The sequence below is a fragment of the Zerene cesonia genome, unplaced genomic scaffold, assembly GCF_012273895.1.
Source record: "Zerene cesonia ecotype Mississippi unplaced genomic scaffold, Zerene_cesonia_1.1 Zces_u002, whole genome shotgun sequence".
Classification (NCBI taxonomy): Eukaryota; Metazoa; Arthropoda; class Insecta; order Lepidoptera; family Pieridae; genus Zerene; species Zerene cesonia.
Window position 1 is genome coordinate 919415 of NW_024045132.1, and position 12738 is coordinate 932152.

The window sequence follows — 12738 nt, forward strand, 5'->3', positions numbered from 1 at the left end:
CAAAACACATTACACAAATCACAATTGCGATAACATAAAAGTTTAAAAAAATTGCTGTATATTTTCCCGTTCCCGCCATAATTTGACAGCCTACACTTTACAGATCATAGATTATACACTTATATACTGGTACTACAGATCGTGTAGCAACTGACTATAGACGTAACTAATACTTTATCTGTGCTGCGGACTTCTTTCGTGCTAATTTACTAATGCGCATTTAAAGTTACTTTTCTGAATTAAGTTTCTAAATTCAGACAAAAATAGAAATTAGAAACTTTTAATTACAGTAAATATAGGTACTGAATTGAGGAACTGAATGGACATCATGAGTTTATTATGACAACAGAGTAAGAATTATCTGCGAAAGGATTCGTGATGGTTTAACAGTTTTTTCTTTTAAAAGTGTTCATTTAAAAACAAAATCCTATTATACGAGAAACTGTACGTGTAAAAGAAAGATCCAATATATATAAAAGTATAAAATAAGTAAAGTTTTAAGTACCAAAATGCTCACTTAATGCAATTAAATGAGTAAGCGGAAACTTGTTTTTTCAACCATTTTCAGAATATTTTTTAATTTCACCCTTAAAGTTGCATTTAATTATAAATGATATTGTCTATATTGCATACCTTCTAACAATGAAATCAGCAATCATAAAGTAACTTTCCCTTGCTATAGGATCATAGGCGCATAGAGTGCTTCAAATTTTTTTATTCATTATTTGTTTACTATCTTGTCAATATTCTTGCTTAAAGTAAATAAACAAATATCCATATTCTACCGTTTTATATTCACTCTGAGAACTTTTTCATAAATAATACTTGTAACATTTTTTAGTTTTACTATGTTGTTATGTTACGTCGATATGACGTTGACATAAGCGCCGCACCTACGGGACTTCTGTCGTGACCAATTTTCTAGGGCGTATACTAAACTTGAACAAATTCGCAAAAAAATTACACCTCTATAATAAGGCATTAAACCCGTGTAATCTACGTTACACACGTCTTCTTATATTTATTTCAATCACCTACGTAACATTTATTTATTTATGCTAAAATATATATCCATAGACAAATGATCGCACTTCAAAGCCGAGGTCGCTTGTCAGTTGTCAAATTGCCAGTTCTATAATCTTGCTTCTCGGGTTAAATCGAGTCCTACAAAATTTATTAATTTATTTCTCTCTAACTGACGCAACTAAGAACTCAATTATTACTAAGTAACCAATATAGTTCAGTAAGAAAAAAATATAAACAATCTTCCTGTAAAGGACATGCCTCCCGTAAAAGATGAAATGATCAGAGAAATTAATTGTTTGGAGATAAACTTAACTGAGAAAAGCCCAGCGAAGAATAGTGCACTTGTCGATGTGAGAGCGTGTAATAAACCTGCCGCTAAGGTAAGATTTAAATTTATTTCATTTGGAAATACTTATTTGTTTTGCAAGACGAGTATAGAATATCGATCGCTTCGTAATAATCTAAATTCCTCAAAGTTACAATTTATCACTTTATTCCTCATTAAATTAAATAAAATTTTAATCACACCTCGTACCTTATTAAAAAAAATGAAAGTTATGGGAAAGAGGATATTCATTTATATTGTTTGATTGTTGTTAATAACCAAGTTGAATACAATAGTAGCATAATTAAAAAGTCGGCCTAAAATATTAAATAATTAAGAAACATCAACATTAACAGATAAGAATGTTGATGCACAGAACACAATGTAGTCTATTTTTCATTTGTTATCAAACTATGAATCTGGTCTATTACATGTTACAAAATTATAAGTAATTACATAACAATAGTTCATATCTAAGCATTTAAAGTTAGTAGATGTGATGTCAGTTTCAGTAACGCTTTGGTGCACATCATGCAACTTAAGTACATATTATGTGCTATGTAATTACAAAACGTTTGAATATGAAACACCTTTACAATGTAGTTTTTAGTTCCTTATAAACTGTTTCTGATATTTGTTTGTCATTTCTAATTAATTAGAACACTGATGAATGTGTTTATTTTAATAATAAACTCATTGTATAACTTTGTTATTGGTAAGCTAGTAATTATTTTATATTGTGCTTTTACCAGGCTATATTTTAGATTATTTTTTTTTTGGCTGATTGATGCATGATCAAATTACACTGTTTTTACATAAAAATTGCATAAGTTTTACTTGCATGCAAGTGAAATTAAATGCAGCTTATATCCCTGTTTTGTGAATCATTTTATTTTAAAAGGAAATACTTTCTCATTTATTTAGAAAAAAAAAAAACCAATGAAAAACCGCAAAATGCACCACATTGTTGGTAAAGTAGTAAAGAGATAGTGCAGGTAAATAAGGCACTATTTACATCACTACTACTATATACCTTTAAACTTTTTGATTTTAAACAAGACCCAACATAATCAACAACATATACATCCTTGTTTGCATTCTCTACCTTATAAATATTATACAAGACGATACTACAGACTACACTTAGATTCTTGCCATCAATATCTGTGTTTGTCTATCCATGAACTGTGTAGTTTTATGTTGAACAAACAACATTAACCTTAGGAGGGTAGAGCAATTTTATGGTGGACCATCAGTCCATTTTGTTACACCATGATGATTGTTTTTTTTTTGTTGATACTAGGGTTTTTGATCCTTATTTGAAAATTATTATGACATAATGTTAAAGAAGAGCAAATAAATGGCTCTACAATATAAAATCTAGCCATATACATTGACATAGAAGACTCATAATTGCCTATTAAAAGGTCAAATATATTTGTATAAAAATTCATTGAAATTAACACCTTATTTGATGGCAGTAATGTTCAGTCACATTGCTCATTCAAAACTTTTGCTGCATATGCTTTGGACAATTTTTTGAGTGATTATGTCTAGTTGTTTATTCTATGTCAATACACAATGTTTGTCTTCTATAAACTAATTACTCGCTAGCATAAATTATCAATAATTAATAAAATATCTGACTCCTTTTTTGCATACAACTCACTTGCATAAGTTTGGAACCTTTTTATTGATTGTAGATTTAAGTACAATTCTGAGTCTGAGTAATTAACTTGGAGCACAAATTCTTATAATCTGAGAGTTAATGTTCTATCACATATTCAAACTCAAACTATAACATTTATTAATTATTCAATACTTTATCAAACATAATTTTAACATTTACCACCATATCCTTATTATATTTATATTTTACTAGCTTTATGTCCATCTTATAACTAAATCATCCATATTTAAGTAAATTTTACTTTAACATTTATAATACTAGTAGGTATGATAGTACAAAAACTATACTTCAAACATAAAAATATTTTTTTTTCAATTTGTTATTTTAGTTAAAATATTGATATATGTTTAAATACATATTTAAGTAAAGTTTTACGACTTTAACACATGCAAATGATTAAACACTTGTATTTATGTAATGGTTTCTGCAATGTGGTTGAATGAATTGGCAACTTTTTGTTTTTAATTTATTTCCAAGTTTTCTAATTTTATTGCACTAATTTAAATAAATATGAAAGTTCCATCCATCATGTTTTTTTTTTATCGTAAATAGAGCCTGTCACAATAGATATCAGATTATTATAATGCAAGTGCGAGTGGTTTTTATGCAATGGATTGTTTTACTTTAGATGATGGTTTAATGATATACTGCCTATAGAGAGATACTACAATGATTTTAAATTTCTCTCAGCATCAACGGCGGCTACATGTAACATGTTTTCACTTTTTTTTTCGCCTCCCGCCCGCAGCACGCGTTTGTTCTTAGCGTCACTGTAATCACACGTTTAATTGCCGTTTCAAACCTAAGCACAAGTAAAGTGTTCAGTAGTTATGTAGAGAATGCTGTTATGATTCGCACAATTTTAGCCTTTTTTAGCCTTTTCATTTCACTGATTTTTTTTTACTAGTTCAAGGTTTTTTTATTTCTTTGAATATTTCAGTGGTCCCTTTGCCGCTCGTGATGTGGACGACTGATTTTTATGTTCCTTATGTACTTTATGTTTTATAAAATGCACAAATTGTATTCATAGTTGAGTGCTGGATCTATGTAGTGCATGCTTAAAACGCACCTGAATACCGGCGCCGAAATGACTAACTCGCAGGTTTGTGTTTTTTTTTTAGTTTTTAAACTTTATATTTAATTTCATCACAGGAGTTTATACTGGATAAACACGCTTCGAGAGTCTTTTAGTTAGAAATTCACTAGAGTTATGTAAAACATATTATGTACTACTATCTATGAATAAAGAACATTAATTGTCCCAATTCTCTCAAGTAACTCAGACAATTTATTCACAGGCCGTTTAAATTATGGTAGGTTGAGTAGACTCCTTGTTATTAGTACGTGTGTCTTGGAATATTTTTTAATCAAATAAAAAGCTTTACCATTTTAAGTAGCGCTTCGCAAATTTTTTTGTTTGTTTTTATTTTTTGCAAATATTTCGTAGAGGAATGGGTGTTTTATTTTTTGAAATTTTTATGTGCATGCACTTGTAAGTTCGGTTTTTATAAAACTTGAGAGTAGTTTATTATTATAAGTAGTTTTGTCTACATATAAAGAAAGTATATAATTATAATATGTAGACAAAACATTTGTGCAACTCACAAGTTTTATTGACATGGTAAATATATAATAAGCTATAAATTGTATGTTATACAAAATAAATAGGATACTTTTATTTATTTTTTTTCGAAGTAAGCAATAATCAAAAAATTCCAGGTGTGGTTTCGAGGCGTGAGAAGCTCAAAATTTCGCCATGTTTACGGTGTGCCATTCAAAAGAGAGCGATGCTATGATAATATTAAGATCACTAGGAATGCGCACGATTCAAATTTTTGCGCCGTAAATCCCAAGTTTGTGGCAATCGTGACAGAGGTCGCCGGGGGCGGAGCCTTTCTTGTCCTACCCTTAGATCATGTAAGTATACAAATTATAAGTATCACTAGCTTTTATTGTACCGTATAAGAGTGCTAAGGATGTAGTCTTCCGAATTTTATCGAATTCAATTCTTAACTAATTTTGATTGAATAATGATCACCAACCATGGGTTAATAACAACCCATTCTTCGTTACTCCTCTATTTGAAAGAAAATAAATAACACTTATCATAGTAAGAAATACTAGAACTTATTATGAAATACAGTAAAGCTGACATCAACATAAAATATTATTACGTCATTTCGTATACGATATACGAAAAACCATGAAGGGAATAGCTTGGATTTCCTATTTCCCTTGATGGAACGGAAGTGTCTGGTCCCCTATGTATTAGTTGCCCCAATTTACTCCTAACTACGTTGACCTTATAACACTTTATTTCGCCCAGCGCCGTATGTAGTAAATGTAGCAAAAGCAAAACAAAAGCAAGTTTTCCGTCACAAATATTTGCTTACTCCGTGATACGTGAACGCTTATGTCATTTTTCAAACAGAACCGGCCATGCGACGTGCAATATTCCATATTGATGTTATAAATGGGCTCTGCTTTCGATATGATATTACTCGATTAAAATATGTTGATTGATTGCACATATACATGAAATTAAACACCTCACGCATCGCTCGGGCTGGTTGATATTGCCATGCAATCAACCTTGTCCGTTATACGTGTATAAACCAGCTATAAATCAAGACCATTAGCATATTATCGCAATCAAGTAATGTGTCACTTTTCGCACTCATTGTTAACTATGAACTCTCCGTTGAATACAATAATGGCTGGTGCATTCTAAATGATTTCAAGACAAGAAGAAACTCGACGCATTACGTGAGAATATGAAAAAAAAATGCTTTAGTAACAGTTAGATTACTTTATCTCGAAGCGCACCTATTGTGTCGAATCGTAACGTCAATTACTTTGAGCGATCGCTTCAATCAAGCGTGCCGTTAATACTAATTGGTTCTTCAAAATTAAAACGTCTGCAACTAAAGAACTAACTGTCTCGATGTTACAGATTTAATATTCAGATCATTTTTTCACGAACTGTATATAATGCTAGAGTAGGTCGACGCCAAGAATTCGATATATACAGTATATAAAGAAATGTTTTGACTTTTGACGGATTTTAATGAACAAACAAAAGTAGATTTTGGCGACCATTATCGATTGTTTTTGTTATTACATCATTCCATTGGTTATGGAAAACGTCGCTATGACGTCATTAAATTTTAATTACGGTAACTTCTTAACTTTTTGTACGACTTTATGAGTTTCTAGAGGTATTATTAACTCTTTGATGAAAAAATATATCCACCTGTATAAGCCATCTAAAACAACTATTTTTTTGTTTGTTTCTAAGAACTTAATACTTAACTTAATACTTGTATTCTTAGCACGTAAGACCCTGGCCTAGGTTTTGGGTAGCTAATGACATTAATTGGAATCGTGCAATATGGTTTCTATGCCCTGAAGATATTCGTGGAAATACATGAACATATAAAATAAAATGAAATTTAATTACTTGTATTTTTTGCGTAGAAATAAAAAATCAAAAATAATTATTGTGTCACATGAACATGATGATGTCATAATAGATTATAGCGTTTCTACCGTAATCAAAATTATGTATTCGCCATTCCGCAGTTTAAATGTAATGAGTATTACATAATTAACTAAACGTTTGTAACAGATTGCATTGTTTAAGTGCCGGGGTTAAGTTTAACCCAAATTCTTAATCCTACGAATACGAATTATGAACGGGAAAATATATAAGAATATGCGGATGTGTGTTTGTACTCTTCCACGCGAAAACCGCATTAACAGATTTTGATATAATTGGAAGAAAGATGTAGATTGTAGCATATATAGCATATGTATGAGAATAACACAATAACATTAACTGTTATACAATATACAGTCTTTTCATGAATATTATTCAGAATCTATGATGAGACTCGCTTTCAGAGACTCCTCCGCGGGTGAAACCGCGCGGCGAAGCGAGTAACAAACAATCAAATGGTGTTCTCTTTCCAGACCGGGCGTCTAGACTTCAATGCGAGCCGGGTTACCGGCCACAAAGGGCCCGTACTCGACATCAAGTGGAACCCGTTCAACGATAACATCATAGCGTCCTGTTCCGATGATTGCACGGTAATTCTGTTCGCTTAGTAAAATATTTCATAATACCCCAATTAGATCGAGAGGCGAGTGTGATTTTACATGGTTATACATCTATACCGTAATTAAAACGGGCGGGGTCACATTTTGTACATTGAAGGTATTCAGATTTTTGTTTTTTTGTGGTGCGTTTTATTGCCGATACCGAAGTAAAAAATGCAATTTAAAAAATTTTTGTCGGTCTGTATCTCGAATAAGAATCACGCAAAAACTACTGAACGGATTTTGATGAAACTTGGTATGGTTATAGCACAAACTCCGAAGAAGGATCTTATTTACTTTTCAATCCCGATAACCGATACGGTGTCTGAGGGGGGAGGGGTGAAAGTCAATCTAAATATTTATTGACAAACGTGAACGAAGTCATGGGTCCAGCTAGTTTATTACTATAAATACATAAATTTTTATACAATTTTATGCTCTCTATGAAAATGTAACAATTTCTACGCCGCGTCCGCACTGGTGATTGAAATGAATCGTCTTCGTATCGGTATTGTACTATTTTCATATCCATTATCGTGTTTTTATCAAGCACTTGAAACTATCAATGTATGGAAAACAAACGCGGATGCGATGATATAAGCTCGTAATGTTTTTACCTATAACAGTGTAGGTACAAGAGTGTGATATATTTGTTTTAGTTACCAATGATATCATCCTTCTGGTCTCATATTAATTTAGATTTATAGTAGGTGGAAATAACAATACAACGATTAAATAACACGACGCCAATAACATTTTGAAACGATAATTTTTTTTAATCAAAATATAAAAAAAAAATAAAATGTTTTTTTTTTTTAAATATATCATTACAATAATTAATACGCTAAGCTGTTAGAGAAAAATGTTGCAACCGCGCAGTGTCATGTTGTACAACGCAGTGTCTGTGAGAGTGACCACACACGCAGCTATAATATATATTTCTATGACGTCACCGGCACCGTAATTTACGTATATAAATATATATTGCACGACATGCCACGGCAATGTAGTATATTGTATTATAGGTACGTGTGTAAGGGGCTTTAAGCATCTCTGATTATGTATTACCCCAGCACAATTAAAATAAAGGGATATCCAAAAATATCATGTGAAAATCCCAAGCTATAGGTACATAATATGTATCTTTTGCTCTCGATATTTGATAGAGTAACGCTGACTCAGCGGTTTAATGCCCTGAATATAAACTGTAGGTCGAAGGCTCGACACTTGCTAACGTGGAATTTTTTAATTGCACACTCACCGTCTCCATAGTATAGGATCACTAAATACAAAAAATACTTCTAAACGTATGACTACAATAAATAGAAATACTAATTGAATGAATGAATGAAAATGCTTTATTATGTTACAAAAATAAAATATGTAAAGGCGAACAAAAAACTTATCAAATCCTAACGATACATAATCCAACAATATTATTCAATGAATTTCTAATTATATGTTAAATATACAATTTTATCAACAAACAGGTGAAACTGTGGCACATACCAGATGGCGGTCTTTCTATGCACCTCACCGACTGGCTGGTAGAACTGCATGGCCACAAGCGGCGGGTAGCGTACATCGAATGGCATCCGACCGCTGAAAACATTCTGCTCAGCGCTGGATTTGATTATTTGGTACGATTCGCTTATTATTTTTATGTTCTTAGACTAGTGTAAAGTTATACGGAGGCCCATATCCTTTTCTTTACCCTTCCCAGTTCTTTCCTTTATTCCTTTCGTCAATCTTTTCTTAATCCCTCTACAATTTAAAGTCGGCAATCTAATTGTAGAGGAGAGGTCTGCAGTTGACGTCGTAACATTAGTTACTGGGCGATGGTAGCGCTTACCATCAGGTGACCCACTAGATCCCAAAAAAAAAATGAACTGACGTCCAATAAAGGCAACTTTGTCTCCAATGGTTATTTGTAAAGTCCAATAAATATGGTATTAATCATATCCACTATGGTGTGGAATATATGGGTAGGAAGAAGCTAGGGAAATTTTAATTTATTTATGCCAAACTATTGAGCTATATAAAAAACAAAAAATAAAAACTATGCTTTAATATGAAAACCTAGCAAAGACAAAATATGTTTAATACTTATAGTAGTTAGATAATAAAAATTTGAATCCGCTAATATCTTTGTCAAATGGAATTGAAATGTAATTTTGTTTTAGCAACAATGTTAGATGTTATCATATAGTTGTATTGAATACTATCTACACAATGTAGAATATGGGGTTAATGGATTACATTGTATCAGATATGTAATTATATATCATTGGCAATACAAAAGTAGTGGAAACATTTACCCACTAAATTAAACAAAACAAAAGAATGAAAAAATATTACAAGAAGTATTTATACAATTTGTTTCATAGTAATATATATCTTTAATCTCATTTGTTTTATCTAAGGTCAATGAAGTGATAAACTATCAGAATAATATACTATGTTTAAAGTTGGATTTTGCGATATTTGTTAGAAAGTATAATTATATAAGCTATACTTTTTATCCAAGAAATCCATTGGAGTGGCAACTATTTGGCGGAAACCGCGGGACTGCCTGTCTTTTCTTTTAGTGCGAGCAAAGCTGCGGGCGGAAAGCTAATCGTTTCATAAATATACAGCTAACTAGCTTTCTCATATCAATGAAATGATCTCCGTAGTAAAAAATAGCCTCTCTGTATCCTGCTAACTTTCTCCAGACACAACAATATTATCATAGAATCGTTCCGTAGCGAGGTCAAGGAAAGAAAAAAATCAACACATTTCCCATTTATAAAATTACTAAAGAAGATCTATTACAACTATCTCAAATTCAATTATATTAATATTATACTGTTTGTTTATTATTTGCTACTATTTATAAGAAGGACAACTAATTCCACTTTATTGAATGTATATAATATTTATTTTTTATATATGCATCAACCAGGATTTCATATGCTATATATAATATATATGCTTTCAGATTTTCGTGTGGGATGTCGGTAAAGGAGAGGCGGTGAAGGTGATCGACTGCCACAGTGACGTCATCTACTGCATGTCGTTCAATCGGGACGGCTCGCTCTTGGCCACCACCTGCAAGGATAAGAAGCTGCGAGTGATCGAACCTAGGCGCGGTATAGTGCTCTCTGTGAGTATTAAAAAAAAAGTGAAGTCCCGTGTCCCCTAGTGGGGTATGGGGCAGATGATGTACATCTGTTTCACTGATCGGTTTTTCTTAACGGACAAGTAGGTGATCAGCCTTCTGTGTCCTGCCAGACCGAGACATGTTTGTTTTGTGCGTCCCCACCGGGAATTGAACCCAGGACCCCTCGGTTCTATGCTAAGGCGTTAACCACTGTACCAAGGAGGTGGTCACGTCAGTCTGTGAGTTTTGGGGGATATAAAATTATATGTATAATACCATACTTATATAATACCACTATATATGTATTATATTCGTTTTCATCATTTCTGATATTTCAAACGGATGGAGTTTCATACGAACTTACTCTTACTAACTTAATGCCTATTTAAGTGGCTAACTTCCAAAAACCCTTTCTCAGTGCTAACTAAACATAGAACGAAGTATTATGCAAAATTTCTTAGTATTTATATATAGGACTGTGCATTGATATGCCTGTCTGCAAACGCGTCAGTTTTCCGTTACGCTACTCCAAGATAGATATCAACGTATTTCTTCATATTATCTTGTCAGTTGTAATGTCGAGCTTGACGTATTTGTGAATTTTCATTCTTCATTTAAGCTGTTAATGTGTATATATAAAGAACAATAATATAGACAAAATGTTTGAACAATCCACTTATATCCAGGAGGGGCAATGCCACACGGGCACCAAAGCGTCCAAGTGCACGTTCCTCGGCAACCAGGGGCGCGTGCTCACCACCGGCTTCTCGCGGTACAGCGACCGGCAGTACGCCGTGTGGGAGCAGCACGACCTCACGCGCCCGCTCGTCTGCGAGACCATCGACAGCTCCTCGGGCGTCGTCTTCCCTTACTACGATTATGATACTAATATGGTAAGCGATAGGGTACATATTTGCACTGCCTAACTAAACTATGCGCTGCCATATGAGACTTTGATTCTTATATGGTTAGTGCGAAAGTCCAAATTAGCGATGTGCTACTTGCAAGAGTCTCGACAGCTTCTCGTGCGTCGTCTTCCCTTACTACGATTATAATACTAATATGATAAGCGATAAGGTTCATATTTGCACTGGCAAACTACAGAATGTGCTCCCGTATTAGACTTTGATTCTTATATGGTTAGTGCGAAAGTCTAATTAGCGATGTGCTAACTGCGAGCACATCTATAGCTCCTCGGGCGTCATCTCATCCTACTACGATTAAGATTCGAATATATACGACACTTACATTTTGTTTGGTAAATGCAAAGATGTACACTACCTATCAGACTATCGAAACATCCTCCGGCGTGTGTACTACAACTATTATATTAAAATAGAACAATGTAAATAAGTGCTGCGCTCGAATTGCATAAAAATACACTTAAAAAATTAACATAGTTCTCAAAAAAAAAAACGTATACTATAATAATTGTTATGATTTTTCAGGTATATCTTGCGGGCAAGGGTGATGGCAACATTCGGTACTATGAAGTAGTTGATGAAGCGCCATACGTTCATTTCCTCAATCAATTTCTTTCTGGCAACCCACAGGTAATGACATAATAAGATGATTATTTATTAATGCATAGAATACAAACGTGTGAGTAGTGTTTTTTATTTAATCTCCAATACTTCCAATAACAATTTTTCTATCTCTACAGCATTTCGAGTCATTTAGTATATTATGATTTAAAATTGTCCCAAAATATGTGTATCAACAACTTTCCCATGTTCTTTCTTAATTCACAAACCTCTTTCTTGGTTGAAAATCCTCATGCGGGATTTCATCCACATCAGTTGTTTAGCCGTGAAGAAGTGACAGACAGACAAATTTTCTTTTCCATTTATAATACCATTATTACTTTCCTATATCTGTTCTCAAATACAAGTATATTAAATACACATTTCAGCGCGGTCTCGGGTTCATGCCCAAGCGCGGCGTGAACACGGCGGCGTGCGAAGTGTTCCGCTTCTACAAGCTGCACACGTCGCGCGGCCTCTGCGAGCCGATCTCCATGATTGTGCCCAGGAAGTCGGACTGTTTTCAGGTAATAATAACCTTTTCGACATGTTCTGTCATCGCTTCTTATAAACATAATTTCTCGTCATCGCTTAGTCGTTTCTTTTATTTTGTGAATTCATGCGGATAGGTGATGGCAACATTAAAATTTTTCTCAATTTATATTGATTATATTTTTATGTCAAATTTGTTTATTGTAATGTCGTTTTCTCAGAAGTATGATCTATTTTTGATCTTAAAATTTAGTTTATACTATCACTCTTAATCACATGCTTAAGAATTATAGAGGTGTATGTGGTGTAAGTACACCTTTCTTTTATACACATGTATTTATATACCCCAGGTACATTCGGGTTGTAACAAAATAAAATATAGTTTAAAAAAACTAAAAAACACGCTTTTCAAGCACATCAAACTAAAAACTATAAAATAATT

The 12738-nt window shown here is 33.0% G+C and overlaps 1 protein-coding gene across 3 annotated transcripts in view; it reads left to right on the forward strand.

Annotated features, from left to right (window-relative positions):
* The first annotated feature begins 1131 nt into the window (after positions 1-1131).
* The window catches only part of LOC119838343 (coronin-2B-like), a 16869-nt gene continuing 5262 nt past the window's right edge, over positions 1132-12738 (forward strand). Inside the window, exons 1-9 of one of the 3 annotated variants that reach the window (XM_038364259.1) lie at positions 1269-1406; positions 3982-4143; positions 4761-4958; positions 7014-7130; positions 8630-8779; positions 10120-10284; positions 10968-11174; positions 11730-11834; positions 12194-12331. In XM_038364259.1, the coding sequence (XP_038220187.1) occupies positions 4096-4143; positions 4761-4958; positions 7014-7130; positions 8630-8779; positions 10120-10284; positions 10968-11174; positions 11730-11834; positions 12194-12331 (1128 nt within the window). In that variant the 5' untranslated portion in view covers positions 1269-1406; positions 3982-4095. Of the gene's footprint in view, positions 1407-3981; positions 4144-4760; positions 4959-7013; positions 7131-8629; positions 8780-10119; positions 10285-10967; positions 11175-11729; positions 11835-12193; positions 12332-12738 lie in introns of all 3 variants that reach the window. The other 2 variants (XM_038364261.1, XM_038364258.1) reach the window with 2 other exon arrangements.